The 27,681-nt window shown below is 37.6% G+C and overlaps 1 protein-coding gene across 1 annotated transcript in view; it reads left to right on the top strand.

The window, feature by feature from the left end:
- ARHGAP15 (Rho GTPase activating protein 15) overlaps positions 1 to 27,681 on the top strand; it is a gene marked incomplete at its 3' end in the record, with an annotated part of 312,226 nt that overhangs the window by 160,491 nt on the left and 124,054 nt on the right. Inside the window, exons 8-9 of the mRNA XM_082001330.1 lie at positions 15,627 to 15,749; positions 24,787 to 24,885. Coding sequence (XP_081857456.1) covers positions 15,627 to 15,749; positions 24,787 to 24,885 — 222 coding nt within the window. The remainder of the gene's footprint in view (positions 1 to 15,626; positions 15,750 to 24,786; positions 24,886 to 27,681) is intronic.

Here is a 27,681-nt window from a genome sequence, read left to right as displayed (position 1 = left end):
GTCTGTCTTAAAATCTCTTTAGGTTTGTTCAAAACACTATTGAAGGACTTAAGTTTAAAGAAAAAAAAAAGAGGGGGTTTACAAATCCATATTTCTTCTTTGTTCCAAAGAAGAGAGAGACACCATGTATTTTTCTTAGCAAAATAAACTCCTACATGTGCACACAAGATGAATTTGATATGGGGGCAAGTAGAGACTGGATAGTCATGATTACTCTAAGTTTTTTCCTACTGAACTGCATATATTGACACTGTGTTCAAGAAAACTCCATTTTGGAGAAATGTACAGCGGTTGTTTCAAACTGACACTTGCTTCCGAAAAAGCATTCGCAATGAAATCATGAGCATTTTAGGTATTACTGGAGTCACGCAGTTGTGCCCTTTCCCTGTATTGCACGTGAGGTCGGATATGAGGAAAAGATGTATGTTCTGCCGCTATCCCTTTTAAGCCCACCTGACCACCATGGCTTGCACCGGTGTGGCGCAGCCTCTTAAGTCCTTACTAAGTAGATGTTGGTTTACATATAGGAAGTAAAACTAAAGTTTTCTGTATATTGTGCAAAATATCATGATTTTTACAGTTTGAAGCAATAGACAATGCAGGCAGTTACAACCGCTTGACTGTCCATCACCTGTGTTGTCAGTATATCTCCATTTTTGTACATCTCTGTATTTTGCCTCCACGGGGAAAAAATACAGGCTGACAAGTGATACCACCTAAATAGATGCAGGCATTTTCACTGCAACGGGAAATATTTTAGCCTACTGCCTTTGGAGAGAGGTCAGAATTAGCACAAGTGAGGAGGACCTGCTGAGTTTTGTTCTTTGGGAAGGAAGAGCCAGCACAGCTTTCCATCAGTGCTCTGAGCCTAATACTGAAGCCTCTTATGGTAATTATTGAAATGACAACCCTGATTGCGAGTTTGTAGCCAGAAAAATGGTTCTCAGACTACACTGTATTCTGAGGTCTCACTACTATTTATATCTAATCCAGATGCAATCCTCATGGTACTTCGGGAGGAATGTGACAGAAATAAAGAGGTTTTTAGGTTGTAAAAGTCTAAATTAAGCTCAATTAGAGAGACCGTAAATCAGGCTTTAGACAAGAATACCTGCTGCCCAGACTCACCTTTTTTCCCGTGGTGAAATCATGTAAATGTTTGAACCTTCCAGGCTGGAGGAGGTATTTAATTTAAATTATGACCTCCAACCCCAAATATTTAAAGACCAACTTAATGGATGAAAGCATGGTACTGTCTCCTGTACAGGGCATATTTACACTTTAAAAAGGAGTGTGCTTCATAGGATCTCCTGTTTGTTCCACCAGCTGCCTGCTGACGTGCCAAAGAGATCTTTGCCTCTGAAAGCCAAAGGGTGGAATACCATTGAAGGGTTAAATGCTGTATTGTTTCTCAATTAAGTAAACGATTCCAACTAGCTAGCTTTAAATATTGATGATGAAGAGAAGGCTATGATATATTAGCAGCTCCCCTCACTACCACCAAGGATATTTGGCTCCGTTTAATTAATTCCATCGGCCATTGTCTTAAGTGTGCCCAGGATTCACCCAAGAGGAATTCACTTGCGTTACTGTTGTCGAAAAGTGTAACATAGCATTATCTGCCTCAGACAGACTTTATGTAGCATTGAATGAATTCCCCAGTTCTTGAAAACAACTACCTCATTTGATTCCTTTCATAATTAATGAAATTCTGTAGTAATGCTTTTGCCCCTCCGCTCATGCTGGAAGAATGTTCCAAAACTTCAGTTTTCAAGCTGAAAGCATTCTAATTTTCAGCCTAAATGGACTTGTGGTACGAATGTGTTCTTGCATCAGTATTTCGCTAGCTCTTTAGTTTCAACAGTTCCTTTCTGTCTCAGGTGTACCACCCCAAATAGAGTTACAGACAGCAGTCTTATTCCTTCTCCTGCTTGGTTTGGTAGAGTAAGTCAGCCAAGATCTGTAGTCATCTTTCCTATGATAGACTACTGCTCTTTTTACTTACCATCTCGAATATCCCTTTTCTGAGTCTGCCCCTGTTTCAGTCCCTATTTCTTGCACATGGATATTCAAGGCAAGGTCTTCCCACAGCGTGTGAAGTGGAATTCACTCTTCCATATAGAAATGGCTCAGCCGATACAGCCTAGGGATTGTATTTTTCTGTTTCATGGTCACTTTTTTAGAGCTAAAAAGTAAACAATCAGAACATTTAAGCTGTCATTTAATCTTTTGTAACTGACACGTTCTCCATGAAAACCAAAGGATAAGCCTGCCTTAAGCCTTTCTAAAGCACGTAAAATGTGTTCCTACATGTGATAACAGTTTTCGTAATTAATGTTTGAGGTGATCAATTTATACAGAAAAGTAACATTCTTATAAAACTGGGCAACTCTCTTCAAACCGCACATTTAGAATAAATGAAATAAAAACCATTTAAAATACTCCAGTGTTAGTACACTTGGAAAAAAAAAAAAACAACTTGGAAAGAAAAGGGCTTATCATCATGAAATTCATGAAGACATCTTGTCCAGAACACAGAAATAGTTTTAAAACCATACAGGTATGAAACCCTGATAGAGAGAGTATGTCTCTGCATGTAAAGCTTTATAGTTCATATATGTTGCAAGCGCATAGTGATAGTACGTTTTATAAGCACTTTTGCTGAAGAAGGTTATACTCCAGTCCACGGACCCAGAGCCTAAGGGAAGGTGGCCAGATGTAGGCAGGTCGTAAAAGGAGAGCAGCCAGATGCAGATTTGATCATTTGCCATTTAGCAGGCTTTGAGGTACAAAAATATAAATCAGGGCAAGTTAACCTTTAGCTTGGTGTGTATCTATAATAAAAGACTTCATTCAAGGTGCAGGAACATGTGGCTTGCGTCCACATCGCTCCATGCTCATTCTTTCTAGGACAGACTGGCTAACTCCTAACCAGATAAAGCTTTTCCTCAGAACTTCTTTGGTCGCCTTGTGATGCCTGGTGTTGTTAATGTGTGTGTGTGTGTGTCTGACCTAAACTGATGGTTATATGTATCCCACCAGCCTGGCGTTTTTAAAACATTGTGGTGAATGCGTCTGATATGTAAACATGGATTATTATGCTTAAAGGTAAAGTGTCTTCTGGGATAAAAGTTAAAGGACAGGGTAAAGCAGAGGCAAAGAAACTTGGTGCTGTCTTGGCCATAATACCTTTTGGGATGAGTCTCTGGAGTAAACTGGCTCCTGAACAGCACCCAGATTTTCTCTGGAGAAGAGGTATCTGGAAGGACCAGAACATTGACTAAAAATTAAGTAGTGCAGGAGATGATCTCGAGATCACACTTTGACTTTCTTAAGAGATGTAGATACATTCATTTAAATCAAAGTCTTTGTCTCATTGCTATGGTTTCCAAGAAGTTAAGAAGTTCTGTTCCTGCAAAAATAAGCTTTATATATATTTTTGTGTGAAAACACCCATATAGTATCTTTCTTGTCTAGGTAAAATGAAAGATGATTATTTTACTGTGCTGTAATGTTCCTCCCTTCCTTTCTTCATATGAAGGTATTTCAGTTGACGTGTTTGAATGAAAATCAAAAGGTAGCACTAAAAACTGATGAAGAAATAATAAAAATACTGTAATTGCTGAATTGTTGTACAACATTATCCGAAGATCATGTGATGGATCAGGGGTAGTACTGATATTAAGGCACAATTGCAAACAGTGGGATACTTTTATTGTTGCAACTTTGCTCTTAATGTAAGTTACACATCAGTAATTTCTGAACTGAAAGTTTAATCTTGCTTAAAAAATCTTTTGCTAGGTTTCAGATTTGAGGTATCCGATAGTTTGCATTTGGGGTTCAGTTATGAGAAAAGTAAATTTTTCAGTTAATTGCCCGAGTGGCTTGATGGATGGAGACAGAAGAAAAGGTGAGGGACAGGCTTAGGAAGAGAGGAATCAAGATGGTGACATGGGGAAAGGGAAAGAAACTGAGCGGATCCTGAAGCGTGCCATTGGTTTGCTGCATTGTTTTTCTGAATTTTGCTTTCGTATGGGGTACTGTAGCAGACATTTTGTTCTGCATGAGAAACAGTGCCAGGCAGGACACAGCAGTGGTCTCATCTCATCTGGTACACTTTTTAAAAATCATTTGCTATTCGTGAATGCTAGGATGGAGAGCATTCTTTTATTATATTATATTATATTTTGTATATATACTTTTGGATATTATACTTTTGTATATTATACAAAATTATATTTTGTTATACTTTTGGATATTAATAACCCACAATGAAAACGTTCTTTGAAAACACATCTTTTATTTTGCGGGTTTTAGTCCATAAAACTAAGTTAGCAGAATTCACCTTTTCCAAACAGTTATTTACTTGAAATTCATCTGTAGCTGTCCCTGTTCAAGTTGCAGGTCATTCATAATAACAAAGCCTTCTAACTCTGTCACCAAATATTCATAATGTCTTTAAAATACTCAGCTAGATAATGGTGCCCAGGATCTGGACAGCAAGACTTCAAAAGATAAGAGTCCTCTGATCTCCAGTTTCCTTACTCTCTCTAAGCTTGGAAGGTTCCAACTATCAAGCGTAGATTAAGTTTTATTGGTTGATAGTCTAATTGCACTTATATTATCTTTCCCCTTAATATTATTTTCTTTTCTCTGTATTGGATTTCATCCAAATATTACTACTTCCATGAAGCAGTTTTCTGAAAATGTTTTTCTTTTGCTTTGATGCTTAACTGCTTAACACGTGGGTGCTGCAATAAGGTGTTGGTTCCTGATAATAGTTTTCCTTCTGTAAGAAAAAGTTTCCACAGTCTTCTGTGCTTTGCTTATATTTGATAGAGCTCTTCGGTTGAGGTTTTTCATGGACAAGATAAGGTTTGGTTAAACATCTGAACTTTTGAATGTTTATCTGAACTAGATTTGACCTCTAAATTTGTCCATCATTAGTTATTTTGCTTTTCTTTTTAGAGACTAAATTATGCTATTAAATATGTTCTAAAGTAGGTTAAGTCCCTGTGCAGTTTGTCAGCTGGAACATTAATTTTAAAGCTAAAACAGTCTTCTATTGTATCTTTTTAACATTTTGTCTGAGTTTTAACCACGGCTGGTCAAACATAGGGTCAGTGCACCCATGCAAACCCCACATGTAGCTGATTGAAGTGTCTCAAAGTTGCTGTGATGACTGACCTGATTTTATTTCAGGAAAAGATTGTGATATATAGTAATTTGCCTGCTCAGGCAGCTTGTTCCAGCGCAGCTGCGCTGGAAACTGGATGAAGTACTAAATGTCACCGCATGCCCTGCAGTGTCTCTGGAGGTCTCCCCCTCCAAAACCCTACACAAGTGGCTGGTGGACTTGGGGCCCCAGCTACCTGCTGCAGCAAAGCCGTTGCACTAGCAGCGTAGGACACGCTCATTTCTGGGCTCCCAGCTACTCGTGCCTTTAGCTGACCATATCTGCGTGTCCTCTTTGGACTCATGTCTTAACTGTGCCAACCCAGTGCTTGCCCTCATGATGAGAAGAAGCTACCAGCACATTGTAGGGAGAGTGGCTGGGTGCTGCAGAAAGCCAGACGAGATGTTCCCAGACCACCTGTCACCTTAGCCAAAGCTGTGCTTGGTAGCATCAGGGAGAGAGGGTAACGTATAGTTTCTACCTGTTGTTACACAACTGAACTGTAGGACCTGATCTTTATTGGAAGACCAAGTTCTGATAAAGTCAGTGCTAAAAACACCCACACCTTACTTAAGAAACATGCTGGCCTCAGAGCTTTCAGGTAAGCAGTCCAATATACAACATAAAATATTACAACATAATACATGGTTAAATATACCAGCAGCTTCGTTCTGATTTCCTTTTCCTCCTGTAATTACACCGTCCCAGCCCAAGAAAGAAGCTGACCCATGGCGTATCTCACAAGGCACCTTCTCCCACTAGCAGCCTCCGTAGGGCGGGCTCACGCAAAAGCTATAGCCCCCATTTGGTTTGCTTCATGTTTTTATGTTTATTTTATACAGATCATAAAGCACCTTTAGTGGAAGTCTTTCCTGTGTCCTCACACAGCAATCCTGACACTACCTTGTAAGCAACGGGCTGTAACTGCTGAAACGTTTGAAAATCAATTATGTTTTAACAAGTAGAAATAATTTCTATAGAGACATAAAATGAAGTTGATGGCAATAAAGGTCACTTTGCCTAAGGTTTACATTTATGTGAATATAGATGTTGGAGATTGTTACCAGAACTTTCACAGAAGGTAAGAAGTAAAAAGGATTCTTAAATCTGTTGACTTAACTCTTTTTAAAAATGAGCTTGTGGGTGATCTTTTGTTCAGTTATACTTACTCTAATGATTTAATTGAGGTAGAGATAATTTCATAAAGTCGACATATAAACAGAGTACAGCAAATGGATTTCAGATTTATGGCTAGATATTTTTTGATTACTTTAAAGATAATGGGTGTGCCTTTCTCCTTCATAAAATATCACATCTACATTCACTGGAAAGTGCTAAACTGACCATATTAGAAGAGAAAAGTATACTGGAACTTGTGGTTTGAAACAACAAATATACAGATGAATGTCACTACTGTTTGTCATTGGAAATAAACAATTTTAACATGTTGGTTTTCATAATTTATGCACTAGAAATTAATTTTATGAGAAGCATTGAAAGTTCACAATGGGTAAAAAATATAAGGTTATGAATATAATTGGAGGCTGAGTGCAATGGAAATATAATGAAATTTTAACATAATTTACTTTTTAATTTTAGAAATACAAAATATAATTGATAAGAGTCTCAATAAAAGAAAATTCTGTGGTATGATATTCTTTCTGGAAAGGTCCCATAAGATTGGACTTGAATGAAAGATTCAACAAGGTATCCGAGTGCATGTGTAAATTTAAATAAATGAATCATTTGTGTGACTCTTAAAAAGGGTGATATAAATACAGCAATGCCAAATCCCCCTTGTTCTTTACAGCTAATTAGTTTGTTTTCCAATGCATAAGGCAGAATTATGTGTAGGTTTTGAAGTCAAAATTTCACACGTGGCCAGCAGTACCCAGCCATTTATATGGGCTTTCTTTCAGCTTAACAGTCTATCTGGTGCTCCTGGTAGAAAAAGGAACCATGTAATTTTCTTGTCCTTTTGTCTGAGCAGTTCAATATAAGTGATGACTAGTCATATCATTTGCAAGAGGTTGTAAAGGGTTTTTTTAGATTAACTCAGTCAGGAGGTAAGCTTAAAGACTTGAAAGTTATTGACATATATGCCACAACAGACAAAACCAAACAGGACTCCGTATTCGAAACAATCCTGAATGCATACTTGTTGTATACTACTTGTTCAGCTCGATCTGGAGGTAGTCTTCAGTTCCTTTCTCTGTCTTCCTCAAGCTTTACTTGCATGTTTGTTTTCTTTTTGTATGATATACCTCAACTTCAGAAGTCATTAACTCAAATACTGCCTTTTTTTTCCTCTGTGACTACCATATTTCGTATGAGTGGGATGAAACTGTATGGCTGAAAACACTGGAACAGGCAGCACTGAGCCACGCAGGTGGTGAAGGGCAGGGCCACTCTTCAGCTCCTGTATGTTAGACCGTCCAAGTCATTGAGTATTTTCCTGGGAATTTTAGCAAGCCTTTCTAAAGGGCAGAAGCACACCAAATGCCAAAAGCACCTCCGTCGCACTCCTGACTTCTGCCCGTACCCATCTGTAGCTGGGTCACTCCGCACCCGCAGGTTTACAGAAAGCGGCTATTGAAGGAGGCTCGAGGGCCAATGAGCCCTCGGTGGCCCGTGCCCATACAAAACTGCCCTCCCGGCGCAGCGGGGATTAAAGACGGCAGCTTTTTGCAGAGGCTGTGTCAAGAGTCCTCATCCCTGACGTGGACTCGGAGGGTCCAGTTTTCCCTTCCCAAGCCCGCTGTACTCTCCTCCTAGAGCCTGAATAGTCTGACTCTGTGTACTGCAGCAGATTTCATCCAAGTCCCACATGTTTTACATTAGATGAACCTAAACTGGTCATACTGTATGAATAGAACGAACTCATTGATTTCTGGAGTTGTGGTTTTTATATTCAAGTTAAATGTGTATAATGGCATTTCTAATATTGTGACAATACCAAAGAAATTGTGGAAAGAAAGGCTTGGCGTGTCCTGGGTGATCTAGTCCAGTCCCTCCTGTCACAAGGTACCATGTTCTGTGTCCCGTTTCGTAAATTTATTAAGCTTCATCCTAAATTCTTTTAGTTTTTATTTGCCACCATGACTTCTTTGAAAGGGTGTTTTAGAACTTCGTATTATGGCTAGTTTATACTCATTTATTCTTGTGCCAACATTGTTCTTCAGTTTAAACAGCTCTTCTCCCTCCCTGCTGTCCTCTGCTCGTCTCCTGCTCCTTTTCCCACCCCCACCAGCAAATTCGTAGAGAACAATCACAGCCTTTCTCAGCCATTTTCTAGCTGGCCAAACATGCCAAGCTCCCCGTCTGCTTTCGAAAGCTCAGCAGCCCGTTCTCCTGGCGCTTCTCGGGGCCGCTGCCTGCACCTTTCCTGACATGAATTCCCATCTCACACACAGGAGTGCCCAAGGTTGCACACTCATAAGAGTGAAATATTTTGTATTAATTCTTCTCTGGCCCTGCATTGGGTAGGATGAGCTCTAATCTGGTTTCTCCAGCTTCCAGTCTCAAAGTCACTAAGGTTTTCTCTGATATCCTGATTCTTGTCTAAACTGATTCTTGTCTAAACTGATGATGCTTCCCAATCTTGAGTCACCAACAAGTATTTTTTGGATGCTCCTACTTTTTCTGTTGAAGTCATTAATGAAAACACAAAGATCAGTTCCAGGAATATTTAAGGATTTGCGCTGGTAACTTTCCTTCAATACAGTAGTTCTCCTTTCCGCAAAGCTCGTTTTAATACCTTATTTAGTCATTTCACAGTTATTGTTTTAGTTGTCTCCATCTTCTCTAGTTTAACTAATAATTTCCCATTTGGCACCATATCAAATACACAACTGAGGTCCGGATAGATTTAGTTTATTTCATTTTCCTTTTCTAAAAAAACCCATTTATTTTATTAAAGAAAGATATCAGGTTAGTTTGGTATGATCTTCCTTTATAAAACCAATGCGCACTCAGAAACATTGCTTTAACTTTTCTAAATATTTATGGTACAAATACCATTAAGAAAAGCTGTGTGGGGAGTGCCAGTTTGTTTCACAATGTGTGTGGTGATATTTAACACACTCTTCATTTATTTCCATTTATTATTAGTGGGGGACAAAATTTTTTTAAAGTTACATGCATCAGAGCATGATGCGAAATATGAATTATATAGTCATTTTATTGAATCTTTACTGCTAATGAACACAAATTTTACAAAGTGTAATGACACTACTAAGCACTTAAGTTGTTAGGCTGTCATATTACAGAAAAATTATTTGTGCTATATAATCACTGTTTTCTTTTTCCTATTGTTTATTTCTAAGCTTGCTTCATAAACATTTATAAAGGCAGACATACTTGCTTGCTGTGGCAAATAACTGTTTTAAGACCGTAAACCTGACTGACTTCAGGTCCTTTGGTGCCCATGCAAACAAAATCTTCCTAGCATCTCCCGGCCAGTGATACCCATTTTGTTACCTGATGCTGCAGTTCTTGGGTCTAGTAGTCATAAAACCTGTGGTTTTGAAGCTTATCGTAAACAGGGATTAGGGGTAACGCCCGATTCCTGCATTTTCTCCACCAGTCAGTTGTGTGATGCCTTTAAGCAGACCGTTTCCGTCTCTCATTTTGCTTTTGTGCAAAAAGGTGTCGTAATTGTAGCGTGGGGATAACTCATGAGACCTGCCCAGGGATTTCTCTAAGGGATAAAATAGGATGACTGACAAAAGTCTTTAGCTCAATAAAGTAGGTGAAGTGAATTCTTTATCCTTAGTGAACAGACTTTATTGACTCCATCTCAGGGCATCACAAAGGAAAGGAAGGAGGCAGGGACCTGATTTTGTCACTCTCAAAACCTTGGTGCTGGTTGAAAACCTGACCATTTATACAGGCAATAATAAGTGTTGCTCCTTCCTTAAAGAACTAGCGGTAGTTTCACATCCACCGCAGGCCAAAAAAATCTGAAAGGATCCTGAGTTCCAATGAAATAGGACAAAACTTAAAGTCATGAGTCATTAGACGTTCTTAAATGACAGTGTCTCCTGGAATGTAGACATAGTCGTACGCCTCTGCATGTTAAGATATATTTGTTCAGGAGATGAGACACTCAGCAATTAAGCATTCCCATTGCTTGAAATTAATTAATTAACCAATTAATTCCTTTAAATTAATATTTTCACACATATGCAATAGTTCTGCTGTTCAACTGGCACTTTCATTATCCGAAGTCATAGACACCCACTTCTACCTCCCCTTTTGCCATCTCAGCTTGGATTTAGTCCTGCAAGATGCTGCTGAGGACTCTGGATATGAGTCTGTAAAGCACTTAAGAAAATTGCTAGTTTAAGACATCAGAGATCACAGTTAAGTCCATGGATCTGTTCGTATGTATTTTCAGAAAGTTGCAGCTAGGTTTTTGATCAGTGTATTCTGTATTTTGAATGGTCAAGTTTGTCACTTTTAGTATTCCTCGGGAGAAGAATCACTAAATCTCAGCTAATGGGTGTTATCACTACACTCCATTTCTAAGATTTTTGAAATTCTTAGAAATTTGGAATACTCCAAATCTAAGAACTCCTGAAATTTTGAAGTCCTCAAGAGTATTAAAAAAAGAATCACACGATCCAGACTAGTTGTGGGTTTTCCTCCTGCAGAACAAGGCTAATGGAAGAGAAGGTGCTAATGGAAGAGAAGGTACTAATGTAAAGCTATTTGAATCTCTTAATGCCTTATCCACTCTATCTGCTGCTCTTCGTTCTGTCTGAGCCCTTTCCATCCAAATGAATTACATACGATAATTTTGGGTGTTATAATAAACAGATAGGCACCATAATAATGTATTTCAGTTAGGAAGAGGTACTTGGAAGAAATTAGTTTTGCTATACACATGATGTGAGACAATCAATAGTGCTTTAGTCTGACAAGCACTGTCAATATTCATTGTCACAGTTCAGAAAGTCATTAATGGATAGTTCTTCAAAAACCAATGCTTTCAACACACTAGAAGTGTTCAGATATGCTGTACCTGGCAGGAATTAATCACAGGTAAGCCCTTGGGATTATGTATAAACGTTTTGTAAATTAGGAGTGAAATAAAAGTCATTGAAAGGAATGTGAAATCATGTTATATGGAGTTACAAAATCTTGCCAATAAAATATGGGGCTGTTTAGAACATATTAAAACATTTTACTTTCTGAATCATTGAGGCTCTGCCCAGGACATCATACCCAGGAAAACAGTCTGCTAGAAATATATTGTCTAGGTACATGACTTGTGGTTTAGTTTCTCTACTAAATTCACAGAAAGTAGTCACATAAAAATGTTGATCCTTGCCCTGAAAAGGTTAGAGCCTTGCCTGGTCCTTTTAGTTGTGGCCATAACAAAACCCTGGAGAAAGGCTTTTGTAAATTTACCTTGTAAATATGTTATCTACTGCTTATTCCTGCTTAAATTATAATATGTTTGCTCTCATTGCATCATATATACAATTCAGTGCATTAATTTATAGCAAGTAATTCTTCATCTGTAAATCTCAGAACTTCCATTGACTCTGATGGTACTATTTCTGCAGAATGGTGTGATTTGGAGGTAATGTATCAATTCTTTCCTTCCACCTGTCTTCTTGTGTAAAAGCTCTTGTACAAATTTTATTTTGTGGTTTTGCATACTTCTTGGTTTTTATATGTTGCTAGGAATATTAAGGCTAGAGTTGTGGCACCGAATGAGTATTCAGAGGATGTATATAGACCCAAAAAAAGACAGGTCGGTTTTTTCTTGGTGCAATTTTTTTGCAGAGAATTTAGTCTGTCGTTATCCTTCCTAATTTGGCTGATGTTATTACGGTGCTATCCAACATTAAGGGCCAAAGATGTATTCTTTCTTTTATGCCTAATGTTGTGCTTATTACATTTTCTTTTGTACACAATCTGTACTACACTTCCCTAACGCGATAAGCTGTTGTGATTGAATACAGCTTAATTCTAGAACAAGTTATCTGAGGAAAAGATCTTGCAATTTTTTTTTCATGCATCCATTAATACCTTCCCCACCTGTGGGAGAGGTGGGGAATAAATAGAGACCTAATAAAGTGGCCAAATATGCTTTTCTATATCTGAGGGTCCCACATTCCAGCCAAACGTGAAAGTCAGCCGGTGTTCAGGTTATGTCTTTGCTGCTGGATTGAAGTGTCCATGCAGCCACTTGCACAAGCAGAAGAAATTTAGCATCATATTGACCTCTGTTGGGTTCCGCTCTGCGCGTACTGTAAAAGGCCCTGGCACAACAAGACCAAGCATGTGTTTCCTTTTTCCGTCTCAGAAGCTCTTAGTGCAATACAAGAAATACGTAACTGAAGAGTCTGTGCAAGGGGAGGGGAATTATCCTTCTTTCTGTGTTGGTTTTGAAGCATTTGTGTAGAAATGTCAGTGTAAGTATCTTCAGAAATTGCATATATGAGTTTATTCAGTAAAGTGAATCAAATGGCACACCTATGAAGTTTTTGCAAGGGAACGTACAGTAGAACAAGCAGTAGTTTTTATTTCCTATTATTTTATAGTTAGATCCTTGAGTCTCCTATTTTACTTCTGTATGGAACTGCTTTCCACTTTTTTATATTCTTTGAAGTTTGACAGATCTTTTTCATGGAGGATTCTTCTGGTCAAATCCAGAACCTGAAATTTAAAAAGGAAGGTACTCCAAAAAATATTTATTGTGGTTTTTGAGTTTTATAACTACTTTTTTTTTTTCTCTTGGAAGTAACATTTGGTCTTCTTGGTATTTCCAAATCTAATAGCAAAGTCATTTTAATGTGGGGATATCGCGAGAAGAATGGTTTGGCAAGAGAAGGAATACTTCTAAATAAGAACCCAACATTTCTGGCTAAGCTTGGTATTAGAACATGCTATCTAAACCCTTGAATTTCTGGGAGGCTTGGAGTTTCCCTCTGGTGACTCACACATGTTTAATAGAATAAAGTAAGAAATTCATCAAAATTAACTTTGCTGTTGTTTTTAGTTGGGCTCTGTACAGTTCAACATAGAACATACAAAAGTATCCATGACAATAATTGTTCCTACCTCTAGATGTAGTTTTAACACCATAATTGCTGTTTCAGGTTTAAAACTTCTAGCTGGGTTAATGCATCTTTCTACACAGAGGGATCTTTACCCTGCTCTCAAGTCCCCTGTCCCACCATTCACGGTATAACCATGTTCACGTCAGTTAAAATATCTTAACAAATCTGGTGTTTACTTAGAGCAAAAGAGGTAGTTTAAGTGGGCATGAAACACTTCAGAGCCTGCAGAATGGGAAACGTGGCAGGCATCTTACATGACTTCAGAGATGCTTTCACTCCTGCATCATTTGTGCTGGGGAAGCCTCACTGTAAGACAGGAAAAAGCAAACCTAAATATGAATCGCTGTGGACAAAATGACCCTAAGCAACAAGAGAGTCCCCAAACTAAATACAATTCACTTCACTGTTTCAAAGTACCATTAAGATGCAGAATTAGAAACATCCATTTGTTGTTCTTTTTATAGCACAGCCAAGTGACTTGGAATTTTAGCTTGTCCCTGCCAAGGATTGCTCAATTTTGAACAAAAAGTCCTCCACTATAATGTTAAAAAAGCACCAGCCATCAATTGAATGCTAATCTTTATATTCTGTGATACATTACTTCAAGAATGCTACCATTAAAAAATGTGAATTCTATTTTTCATAAGTGATGGATTATCGTACCAAGCTGTGTATTTTCCAGTAAAGTGTCCTTTTATTTGTCCTATGCGATTACTAGTTTGTGGAAGTATGTGTGGGGTCATTTTAGTGCTGTGGGAAAATGGAGAACTCTTCTGTTAAAATCAGTAGTGAAATCAGAAGCAAACTATGCTCTGATCATCATAGGCATGTGTTTAAATATTGCTTTCCTTAATTGGCTATGTTCTATTTACTTAAAATGAACAATTTGGCAAGTTTTTCTCCCTTGACAACAGCAAAGCGTAAACCATTTTATAAGTTTGGCTGTTAAAATCAGATTTGTAATGTAAACCACAATATTCCAGGGTTGTTACTGTTGCTTAACCAGTTTTTTTCGCTTGCCATTGTTTCATAATTGTCCACCTTTAAATATTCTCGTGCTGTTTATAACGTATGCAAAACTTCTTGCTACAAAATAGCCCAATAATATTGACAATAGTTTTCTTTTTGCTCTGTCTCTCTTCCCCTGGTTTCCCTATATGAAGATCACTGCATTGCAGGGGAGAATCAGTCTGGAAGGGGAGGTCAGGGAGCATCTCTGTAACCGCAGCTAAACTATCCAGGGTACGATTTAGAAATCCTCTCAAAGGGACAAGGGACCAATTCCTGCAAGTTCAGCTTGTGGAGAACACTCTGTTTTGGTGGATTTATTTATTTCTTTTCAAGAGAAGATGGAAAGCTATTCTTTCCTCAGAAAGCAGAAGCCACCCCTCCCGCAGCCGGAGGTCCTTGCCGGGGAAGGCTGTACCGCTCTGGCTGCCTCATTTCCCTGCTCAGCGTCTGGGGGAATGGGCAGGGTGAGAGAGCCCAGGACACAGAATAAGGGTTTTTCAAGGGTGGTGAGGCTCAGGTGATTTGTTATGAAAATTTACAAATCTTCTTGTTCGGGGAAAACTTTGGAGAAGGTCTTCCCATGGCATTAGTGCTGCTTCTGGAGCATCCAGCTTTCAGTGTTGAGTTTCTCCTTCCTACTAATACTGCCTATTCCGATAGCTATGATGGTGCCCTGTAAGCACCTCAGCAGAGAAGAAGTTAAATGTATGCCTTTGAAACTTCCTCCAGGGGATTTTGTGCAGCTGGGTTCTATGTCTTTTTGACACAGAGCAGGAATAAATTGAGCTCAAAATGTTTCTCTGTTTGGTAAATGCCTTCATATAATAAAATATAATCATTAGGACAGGAATACTTTTCTTTCCATAAATTAATGCATCTTGCACACATTTCATGGCATATAGCCATGTTTTCTGTAACTGCATTAAGTATATATATAACGCTTAATCCATCTTGGCAAGAGAATTCAGACCTTCACTAGTGGTGTAGCCATCCATCCCTGCTCATAACAAGTAGTATATAGCTAATAGTGCGTAGCACGCTTTGAGTCCAGAGTTTTAGTTGAAAAATCATCCATGTGAAACTTGTGGGGTACGTGAACATTTCATGAGTAAACTGGTCACCATCCAAATACTTACAGGCAATAAATAATACAAGTCCGTGAATAACCAGCAGAGTGAACTCATCGTGTTTGCTCACAGAAGTATTAATCAGATGTTTTGTACTATCCAACCAGCTACACTGCTGACCTACCGCATGATTTTACTGGAGTGGCTATGGCCATTATTTTCAAAGGATGTTTGAGCAGACTACTATTAGTTCAAAAATATCGTTTCACTGAAGCTTTTTCTTGTGATTTCCTTTAGTTTTCAGACTGAACTACAGTGCCTCTGACACAAATGACAGAAACAGAGTTAAAAGCAGATTAAAGAAGTTCATCTCCCGAAGACCCTCCTTGAAAACACTGCAAGAAAAGGGACTTATTAAAGGTGTGTTTGGTCTTACATAATTTTTTTGGAGTAAAAAGTAAAAATTCACAAATTAATCTTTTTCATTCTCAGTTAAATGAATAAGTGTGTGGGACAAATACTCCTTAGATATGGTTTTGTTGCTGTATCTCACAAAATTTATACTGCTGAACTGTAAAGAAAAAATCGACGTATGGTTACATCTATCTCTGTGCTACTTGACTACTGCTTCAAATCTTCTGCTTTGGTGTGCATGTGGTAGAAATCCCTCCACTTAACACAGACAGTCAGCACGCACATCATTGCAAATCAACATGCTGCACAACCCCATTTCTTTTGAAGAAAAGAATATTTATATTTTAGAATCTGAAATAGGAACTTCAGATGCTGTGCTGACTAATATGTTTTCTAGGGTAGGCTGGAATAGTTTCTGCTGTCTTCTCTCATTATTTTTCTAACTTGCCAACAAAATATATTTTTAAAAATTTAAAATACGTGCCAGTGAATAATAAATGCTTTCGATCTGTGACTTTTTCCTACTCCAGTTTCTTGCTAAGTTGGTCAGCCATCACTTTCACATATCCTTAAAAAATTGTTTCTTTGATAAAATGTGTTTGTTAGTTTATCCAAGGAGTAAGTGTTTTGCTAAGAAGCTGGTAGTTAACTTGAAGGCAGTAGCTTTCTGACCACTAATAATCAAGCAAAGCCATGTTTTCAAATATTGTCTGGAATAATGCTTTAAAAATTTACACACTCCCAAATTATTATGTGTGAAACCCACAACTGCACATGCAAATTGACTAGAAAGAGGCATTTTGCCAGCAGCCCCTGTCAATCTCTGGAGTGTGTTTTCCAGTGGTGTGTCAAAAATGGCAAGGGTTTTGCTAGTGTGTATTAAACTTGTCCGTCCTGAGCCAAGAGATTGACCCCAGCCAGCAAAAGCTAAAGCAGCCACAAGAGTTAAACCCCAGCTGGGCCCATGTCTGAAGAGAAGGAGGAGATTTTATGAATTAAGTTCTTATGTTTTAGATACATGCAGAAATGTTCAGTGCAATGTTGCTTAACTGTAAGGAAGTCTTCATTGTATGAAATCATTATGTGCCTTAGTGATGGGCTTCTGCTTCTAACTGCTACAGAAACTTTAAAAAAAAGTCATACGTAAATATGTATATTTACTTATACGTAAATTCGCACACCAAACTTTCAGGGTCTGTCCTTACACGTTCATAGTATCTGATTTCAATACATTGGAGGCTTTTGCCTCTTTGAAGTACTCTGTGGGTTGAGGGTGGGATTTGAATGCATCATATTAGTTTGTTTCAGTTATTACAGTAATAGAGTAGTAATTTATAGCCTTTTAATTTCTGGATTTAAGGGGGGGAGTTAGTTTAATAAAGTGTGGCTGATGAATCTCCTGCGGTGTTACATAGGGATCAGATGTGATCCCTGCTAACAAATCCAGATTCATTAGCATAACTCAAATCCACCCTCTAATATATCTCTCTAGGAAAGCCAGATGAATTTGGTTTTGGCTACAGTTGCATTAAGCTCTTGATTCATAAATATAGTTTGGTTCTACCTGGGATAGGTAGGTATTCTTCCCTGGATAACGAAGATGCATGATCTGTGACATAGTAATTCAGAATCGGTACCCAGCACAGTTTTATTACCAAACCAATGTTACCATGAAGAAAACATGTTAGTTATCGACCATGAAGTTTCATTAGGATTAGGTTTTGGCCATGCAAATGAGGCAGGCTTCGTTAACACGGCTTAATTCCAATCTACGGTAAGTCTATGTGAAATGCTCATTTGATAAGGTTCCTTCATTGTCTTCACCAGAGTTTATCCCTTAATCTGTTAAAATGTTATGAAAATGCAGTTGCAGTGCTTATACAGAGCCCACTTTTAAATGTTAATTTTTAGGCTCACATTAGAATATTTTATATCACAAAATGCAACCATCCAGATTAAATATCAAAAGCTTGCCAAATTTTGCATTACAAGATGCATCTATTTATTTTTCTAAAGGTGACTTAAAGGGTTGCAGAAACCTCTCAAAACTATTTATTTGCTCATTTCTTAAGGGAAAAAATGTTAACCAATTTTTACAAGAAAAAATTCCTCCAGCTCTGAGAACACGCATACTAACTTTTATCCCACAGGGAAATACTTCTGTCAGAATTGTAAATCCCTTAAAATAGGGGCTCGTAATAAAAGTGTGTCTAAAGCCTTGCAGGATATCTCGGTACCGAATTTCTGACAAAGAGCTGTTCTGTGTGCTAGTGAAGAATTGATATAAATATCTGTGAGGCGTGTGGTGTTAATTACTCCAATGCAGTGGCACTGTAGGTGCTGTGAAAACCTTCACTTTTCATCAAGTGCTATTCATATTTGCCAGGGGCACTATAAAGCTCTCAAATCTATATTGATTTTTTACATTGTATGTCACATTGGAACCAAAACTCCAATAAATTTAACACGTAAATTATAGTCATGAGTAAATACATTTTAAGGTGGTAAGTTCACTTAAACACAGTTCTGTGCTTTGTTAGTCACTGATGTGTACACACTTGGCCAGAAGACTCGATGCATTTCTCCGCATTAACCAAATTTGGGAATACAGACTTCAAAATTAAATAGCAGTTTGATCTCCTGGGGTACTTTGTTCTGCCAACACTGTTATCAGAAAATCTAGAAATTATGTGATTGTCATTTAACTCTTAACGAAACTTTGTTTCTTAGGATGTAACAAATACCCATGTAGAAAATAAAATAGGCAGTTAACAAATGAAAAGAGTAAGAAGTAGGAGGATAATAATCAGACAAGGGAATGTGGCAGACCAACATGTAAATGTTAGTTGGATGTTGATTTGAAAATGAAGACGCGCCGATGCTTTACATGACAAAAAGTTATTTTTGTCATCGCTGTCCCATTTGCTTTTTAGTCCTTTGCATAAAAGAAGCCAGAATAGGAACAGCACATTGGCTCCATTCATTGCGATGGGCTGGTGACTGGGGCTTTTCATGCTCCAGCGAGAGCTCTAATGAAGATCGTCAGTCCTTCTCCTTCCATCTCACTCATGCTTATGCAAAACATCTTTGGTCTAAAAGCATTTTTAATCATTTTTAAGTTGATGTGTAATACAGGATTTTTATGGAATATGCATGTGTCTATATGCACACTTCTGTTCGTGGATATCCGTGCACGCACACACACTAGAAATATTAAGAGGCATGTTCCATGTCTGCCATTTTAACAGTGTTATTTCAGGAATAACTGTGTTCAAATTTATATGCTAGGGCAGGGGTCTTCAGTTCCTCGGGATTGAAATATTCTCAGAATTTACAGAATCTGCACTAATATGCTAGAAAAATAATATATAAATCTTCTCTTTTAAAACTACTTTATAGTCTATAATTGAACTTTGATCTTTATGTTTGAGCTTTGTCATGATTTAATATTACCCAAAATGAATTGCCAACCTTCAACTTGATATTGGCCTGCTAACTTCCTGATTTCTGAGCCTTTCTAGTCCAGAAAAAGAATAATGTTTCTGTGAAACTGTGATTTTAAAGCTATGGTGGTTGCGTTGGTAATAGACTATTCAGTAAATGGTAAAAAAGCATGAGTAACAACTTAATATAAATGACACTGTGGGAAATGAGGAAAATGCCGCTGGCAAGAAATTAAACTAGTTTTTTTGGGGGTAGGGGTTTTTTTTCCCAAAAAAAACCCTAGACACCGAAGGAACTTCATTGAATTTATTTCTTAAGTTACATTAAGGCAAAAACCAAAACAGCATAAAAATTGGAATGGTTACAACTGTTTCAAGATGAAAATAAAAGCCACTCAATTGCTAGTGAAAGGAACTAGCTGTGATTTGGCTTGATAGCCTATGGAACAGGGCTCAGCATATGTTGGTGGCTGTGCAGATAGCAGCACAGAGATCACCAACCATTTTATTTCCAGACAAGGGAAAATGTCTCATATGTCCCTGTGGACCTTGGAGTAGTTCAATGTAAAGAGTGTAACACTCATGAGAAGTCCAAAAGAGTAGATTAAGACCTACCTATGGTATGTTCTGTAATTCTTCTTTAGCGAGTGATCTGGTGTCCATAATAACTTAGGGAAAGTTAGGAAATATTTCCTTTGACTTGCAAGGGTATTTCTTTCTTTCCTTAACCATTACATGGACTTTTGGAAGTACGTTTTCCAACCCTGTGGATAACCAAACACTGGACAGAGTGATTTTCTCCTTTGACATGATGGTCAGAAATAATTCAGATAATTTAAAAATATCTCTTTTTCGGAGATCTGTTTTGAGGACTACAGCAGACTCACTCTCTTTGCATTCAAACGAGCTCTTGTCCCCAGTAAAAAACCATCCTTTCTTAAAAGAGACCAGTGTCTGCAGTACTCTATTTTCACTTTTCCTGAGAATGTGAAACAAATCTGGTAGCTCATATGCCACTTAATAGTAACTGTTCACAAATGTAATTTTTTTTTTAAATTGATGACCACCACAGATCAACGCTATATAGTAAATCTCCAAGTTAAAAGGACTGGCAAGATGCCCAGCTAGCATAAATCAGGGGAGCTCCATTGACAACCTCTCTGACTTCAGTAAGCTGAGGACCTGGCCCACTTAATGTAAAAGCGTTGTTGCATTATTTGGAGCCCCAGCCTGGGATCAGCATTATTTTAGTGTCTGACTTGATATTTCAACTCTACAGATTGAGCAGCTAGAAGCAACCTTTCAGAACACGGCCCTTTCCAACCACCTCCCTTCCCCCTCCAAAAAATTCAGTGCCATGGTACCTACTGTTCTGCCTTCTCTCTGGACATTCCTCTCTTATTTTGCCTTTTCCTTCTCTTTTCCCCTTTTCCCTACCAACGTTCAAACACATATAAAGAAAACAAACAACTTAGATGTTGAAACAAACAACTTAGATGTTGATACAAAGTGGTCCAGCAGTTCCAATCCAAATGTAGCTCCTGGAAGGCACTGGATTACCTAGATATATTTCATATTTCATCAAATATTTCATATTTAATGTTTTGGCATTACACAATTACACCTTCTCCTCTTATGTCAGAATTTAAGCTTCTCCCTGAGAAATGGGAATATTAGCCATGCTCTTCCCTGTTTTTTTAATAAAAAACACTGAAGTATGAGTTCCTTCCAAGTGTGGCCACATCTTATCCATGGACACCAAAACCGGTTAAACAATGACATTCTCAGTGAGGATGTGGCTTTAGTGATTTTGTTTTAATTGTTTCTTTTCCAGAAGTATTGTCTCCCATAGACTAGATTTCTGCAGCTCAGAATTAGTGGCTTTGCTGCAGCCTGCGAGAGCTACTCGAAAAAAGTAGCTCTGTCAGGCTCAGGGAAAACTTGAAGCTCACCAGAACGAGCAATTCATTGCAGCTGTAATCATCATTTTATATTATACAACTTGCGAATGTCCATTCTCTCCTCTTCTGGTCTCTCATTTTACATCCATGTGCAAAGCTGTCACACACCCCACCATCTTAAATAGAAAGTTTAATGCACAGATATCAGGGATGTGTAATGTAAACCATACCACCAAACATATTATGAATATATTGCTCTTCTTAAAAATGCTTGTTGGTTTTTCATACTACAGTATTGACTAACTGTCTGTGTTTGATGTATGGTTTACCAGCCTGATGTAGACTTATGGTTAGAGCTTAACTTGTTAGTTCTGCTTTTGCAGCCAATTCAGAATAACTACAGATGCCCCAAGATATTAAAATTGACTGCTCAAATGGACTCAGTGTGGGAGTTTCATTGGTTTTAAATTGATAACAGCTGAAAGAGTGAATGATTAAAGCTGTATATGGGCATAGTATGCAGCTCCTTTGTACAAGCTCTTGTGAACAGAATCCACTGTATGGGAATTGCCTTTGTTCTAATAAAAGATATTTCTGAACAATTGTTAGTTTAAATTTTTAAATGATGAAACAAGAGCATTTCAGGAGCCTATAGAGGAAAAAATTCCTGAGAAACTGGAATAAATCTGAGAAGATAAAGTGGATATCTATTCAGAGGGGAGCATTTAAAGTTAAGTAGCATTCCATAAGGTGGTAATTGTGTCTATTTCCCAGGCATTTGAGTTAAATAAGTTGGATAGGAAACATAAACCGTCATAACAGGAGGTTGGGAATGTTGTGTACATCTTTTATTTTTTCTTCCCCCAAGTCATAAAAAATGAAGTTTTGAAGTGCCTTATCACAAATAAATCAAACAAAGAGTTTTTTGCTTCTTTTATCCCTTTGGAAGAAGTTCTTATTTTTTGAAAAAATGTCCTGGATAGCTTCCCCTTAAACTAATTTTAAAATATATACACACACCTATAACGGACTAAGAAAATAATATTTTAATCTGAGTTACACATAAATCTAGTTAAAAAAATAGTAATTTGCCATTCCTATAATTCCTTGTTTTCAACATACTGCACAAAGGAATCTTAACAGAGTTTTCCTGAACTATGCCTGTGCCCTCTAAGAGTGTAAATATGGCAGTGTAACTACTGCCATTCCCATGTCTATGTACAGAAACAGATCCAGAAAAAAAATCAATGGAGTAGAGAGAGTCATGGAGTTTGCGCTTCAGGAGTACCCAGAATTCCAAGTATTTGGGTGACTCTCGAGATCATGTACTTAAAAATACTCATGAATTTCTAGAAGGGGGAAAAAAACTCCAAAGCAGTTCTGTGTTGTCATTTTACCATAGTCTCTTTTGATGTCCAGCAACTACTAATGCTGATTTTCTGCCCCTTCCATTCAAGACAAAAAAAATCCTGAATGTCTGTTTTCTAAAGATGAGATGTTTCAAAGCTTAACTGCAGGCTACAGAATGTGACTATATTCATATACTGAAAGATGTATAACATGAGGTTAAACATTTTGCTAAAGATACAGAACCTGCACCCAGAAAAGAAGTAATGGGCTAGGTGAGAATTGCAAAACAGTTTCCAGCCTTTTCGGAATTTCCCCGCAGGAATACCAAGTATTCTCCATTCATACTAGGGATTAAAAAAGTAACTGCAAACTAGTGTTGGAAGTTGGTTATAAAGTGGTTATAATAGGCAAGACGCTGAACATCCATGCATTAATTTTCTTTCAGTTCCTCATGTATTGTCATCCGAACACAGTGCAGTTCTTTGCCTGCTTTTCTTCTGAAATTGTTTACAAGTGTCTTTGTCCACTAAATAAGATTCATTTTTACTTCTTTTTAACTTAATTTATGTTGGACACCATTCCATATTATGCAAAGAATTTGACAGGTCTCTGCTAAAATTTTAAAAAACAATTAAGATGTCAAAAGAGGAAGTGCTAGTACATTTTAATCATAAATCTCTGTATATATAATTACCACTGAAGGCAGCTATAAATGTTTTATGAAGAAAATGTAACCAGACTGTGCTTTGTCAGAAACATAACCCCAAAACATGTAACAGACTGTTCGCTAATGCTTAGCGCCACACATGCACACAACCTTCCTCGGTGTAGTTCTGTGAACCCAGTCCTCCATCCCTTCTGCATCCGAAACTCTGACTAACTTAAATTCAGGCTTTGATGTACTCTACCAGAATGCAGATCACATGCATTGGGAGGTGCTGGAATAAACTTCCCAGATACATATCAAGAAGTCCAAACCATCCCATGCACCCCACCTTGTTTCCCTGATTGTTCCCTACTCTGGGGTATTAGGAAGGAAAAGGCAATGAGTTGCTCTTGAAATCTAATCTTAGTAAGAAATAGTAGTGATTAATGATAGGAAAGCGAAGCTTTCCGAAGCAGAAAACAAACAAATGGTTTTTTGCCTGTTAGTGAGACAAAGGTGCGCTGCTTGGAGGACGAAGCACTCAAAACTGATTGTGGTGGAAGATATCCAGGAGGAAATATCCAGTGCCATGGGAGCTGTAGAGGACAGCAGGAGCTCCTGCTGTTCTGCAAGTGAGCGTGCTTGTTGGGTTTGATGTTCAGAGCCCAGGCTTGTGCTAGCACCCTTCAGTTATCTACACAAAAATTTTCAAAGCCTCTACACCAATTTCCAACTTGTAGTACTATGTTGAAATGCTATATACCCAAAGACTGTCTCTTCGGGTAAATGATGACAGTACACTCCTATTGTTTGAGCATTTAACTGGCTCCTATTGAGTAGTTTCTCTCATCTGTTTGATTCATTTTGATTCTAGCTGACAACATCCCCATTACTGATTGCTCTCTTCATAATTTCTCAAGCATACAGAGTAGAAATGAGGTAGAGGAAGCTAATTAGTAATCTGAAGAGTTCAACCTGCTTATACAAATCAACATAAAGATCAACATTCCAAGTTGATCAAAATTTTAAAATCATAAAAACTAAAATAGCATTATCTAGTTAAATGCTTATTCATCAATGAAAGAACACAAATCATAAATTAAAATTGGTGTAAGATACGCAATCCTCATCAAACAAGATCTAGTACCTTCTATTTTTTAAACAGGCCATGTGATGACAAATACCCTCCTGTAAAGATGAGATGAAATTGTACTAAGTCCTAATAATGCAAAGTAACGAAGCCCTGGCATTCTTATGGTGCTCTATGACAAGAGTGCAACTCTGTGCGTGGAAGAGGCACGCTACCTGGCAATATGAGTTTCAAGGCTGGACTGTCAGTTAATATCATGCAAGATTTTGGATTCAACAAGATATCGAGCTGTATCTCTAAAATGGCTTTCACTTTTTTGCAGTAGGTTCAAGCAAACTCCAGAGACCTCCAAGCATTAGAAAGGTCGAGGTCAATGTCTAAATGGCAACTGAGACTTGAGCCTGGAGGACCTATGCAAGTCCTACGGGCAGCAGGTAGTGAGAGGTTTGGTTCTGTGACAGAAGTTAACAACCCCTAGGACTCAGAAAGGATTTCCTTCCAACTTTGGCTCTCCATTTTTGAATTTTTAATTAATATGCAAACGCAGAAGAGAGAAAAATCCCACTACTAATAATATGCCTTAATATATTTTCCTCTTTTTTTCCAAATGTAGATCAAATTTTTGGGTCCCATTTGCACTTGGTTTGTGAGCACGAGAAATCTACAGTCCCTCAGTTTGTAAGACTGTGTATAAAAGCTGTTGAAAGAAGAGGTAAGTACCTTAATATTTAACACAATTTTTTTTCCCTATTTGTAATCAAAACTCTGCTCGAATTGCCAGGGTAGGCAGGCAGTTCAATTTATAATATAGTTATGAACTGAACTACATCGCATTCTGTATCTTCATTTTCTTTGTATGATAAGACACTAATAGAACCCATTCGTGCTGATTAGTCCTTATATTTTGACATGTTGTTGTTTTAGTCTTTCTCTGGGTAAGCAAATGCTAAACGTCAATAAAATGTCAGTAACTTTCATTCTGAACTCTCCAGTGAGCATAATGCCAATACTTTTTCCTAAATCCTGAACTGTATTTAACCAAAATAAATGTTGTTCTAGTGTGACCATATTTTTTTTTTAATATGTGCAGGTGTCTAATTTTTACAGTTATTTTAACAAGGCATAATATTGTAAGAATATTGGAATGAGTATTCATACTCATTAAAAGTTTTGATTAATTTAATAAGAAGGATTTCATGGTATAAAAAGATGTGCTTAACACCGTTGCCTGCCTTCCTCTCTTCAGAGTGTGTCTTCTCTCATTGAAGGTCATTTTCTTTGGAAGGTACATGCTGTAGATGCAGAATCTTAAAATGTATTGTATAAAAATGTGAGGCTTCATCACCATCTGTTACAAGTTTACAACTTGTTCCAGGGATCTGGGGAAACATATATCTTGCAAAAGATAGAAAATTTATTTTCAGAATAAGGCTGGGTGAACCCATTGTCACTGCCATATACTGGAGTCTCAGAACAAGAGAACCAATGAAAAATAAAAAGATACTTAGACCTTTAACCACAAAGGAAAAAGCTATTTTAATTCCATCATTGTTACCTGGTTTTATAGTGAAAGGTGCAATAAAACTACCCTGGAGTTTCAAACTCTGAGAAATTCATGCTTTAATTATACAGCAAAGAGAGCACTGGGATATTATTATTCCCAGAATGATTGGCAGGAAGTCAGAGACTAACAAAGTGGAGATCGTTCAGTAGGGGGAGATAGTAGCATTGGTTTTTTGGAGGAAGGCTGGAGGCTAGATAAAGAAAGAGACAAAGAAAGGGGAGAAATGTGTGAAGTGACTATTAATAGAGGAGGAATTGTGAAGAGAAATTCAGACGTGAAAAGGAAAGGCAGAGATTAGATTATAAAAATGCCACGCCATGCAGAACATGTCTAATTGACTGGTTACAATCTTCGCACAGGTTCTTCAAAAGATGCACTAGATATTTCATAGATGTTTTGTGGTATCTGACCACTCCTCCAGGAGAAGTGAGGCCAGAGGTCTCTGCAATGTTTAACTGTAATAGAAAAATGCAAGAAACGTAATTAGATGTTTATTGTCTGTGTGATTATCAGAGAAATGTTCATGGAAGAAAAGGAAAATATCACTGTTTCTTCAGAGGAGTCCATCTTTCGGAGTTTTGCATTATTGTTCTCACGTTTCCTTCAAACTTGTTGTGACTTAGAGAAGTCTACCCCTTTTAGTTAGTCTGGTATGTAAATAAAAGCTAATCATATGACGTGAGATAAAACTTCATTTTATCGCTCTATTTATGAGTTTATATTTGATATACGGGTTTTTTTCTATTATTATTTTCTTGGATTAAGATGCTTGCATTTGTTCACATTCTATTTACTCAAAGTGTTGTTTTTACTAAGTTCTGGCATAAACTATCTCAGGACAGCAGTAATTTATGTGAAGCTAAGTCCAATGTTTATGCAAGCTTCTGATGACATTTTATACCGGGGTTGGTATTAGGAAGCAGTATGTGGAGGTGCCAAGTCTCCCGGCATGGCTGAGACTCAACAGATCTGAAGCCCTCCTCTTAATGGCCAGATATGCCTCCAGCCAAGATACTCAACTGCAGAGTCATGGGAAATACTTATGTACCAATTATGGGAAAGGCACATTTAATGAAAACTGTATGTTTACTTTCATAGTCTTAGTAAGATGGCCTAGATACTCAGTACAGCTGGCATATTGGCTGTTGTAGAAAAGCTTTTTTTCCTATTTAGAAAATATATCATCTACATACTGTAACTGTACCAAAAATGTTACTTGCGTGCTTCATTTCAGATAAAGGATTATTAGGAAAAAAGACCATAAGAGACTAACCCTAAGTGTTAGAAAACATTCATACTTTGCTGAATGGTTGTGTTCTTATTTATAAGCTCATGGCTTTAATTATTATTTACCTATTGATTTTCTATTTGTTTTTCTGATTTTTAAAACATTATCGCTGTACACAGAAAGAAAGTCTAGCAGTGATCTGAATAAACCATATTAATTAATACATTTTCCTGTGTAGATGAGGTTACGTACAATATCCAACTGTAGTAATATTCTCCCACAGATTAAAAATGTAGAGGGTGTCATTAACTTTTGGCAGGGTTTCCTGTTTAGTTTTTTATTTTTAAATGAATATCTACATTGAAATCAAAGGAATTATTCTGAAATTACTTTGCTGCAACTTAGATCGGGTTTTGGTCATTTATCCCCTAGGCTACTGTTAGCTTATTCACCATTTCAGGACAAGGGTGCTTTGTAAGGTCTGGTCTAAAAATTCTCACACAATAATGCATTTTTATCTGTCTGGCCAGGATTCACTTGTTCAAGAGTGAATTCCATTTTTTCAGCCTCATCTGTTGTTTTTAGTTATTGAAATAGGACTAGGAAGGAGAAGGTCTTTCTACGTTTACTCAGCCATCTTACAGAACTGGTAGTGGACTTTCATAAGGAGAGTCAATAAAGATGTGCCCGTTCTTGTAAACTTGCAAGGCAGTTGT

Source organism: Phaethon aethereus (genome assembly GCF_964289735.1).
Source record: "Phaethon aethereus genome assembly, chromosome: 6".
NCBI lineage: Eukaryota > Metazoa > Chordata > Aves > Phaethontiformes > Phaethontidae > Phaethon > Phaethon aethereus.
Note: the sequence above shows the minus strand (reverse complement) of the source record. Positions and strands in the feature narration are given on the sequence as shown.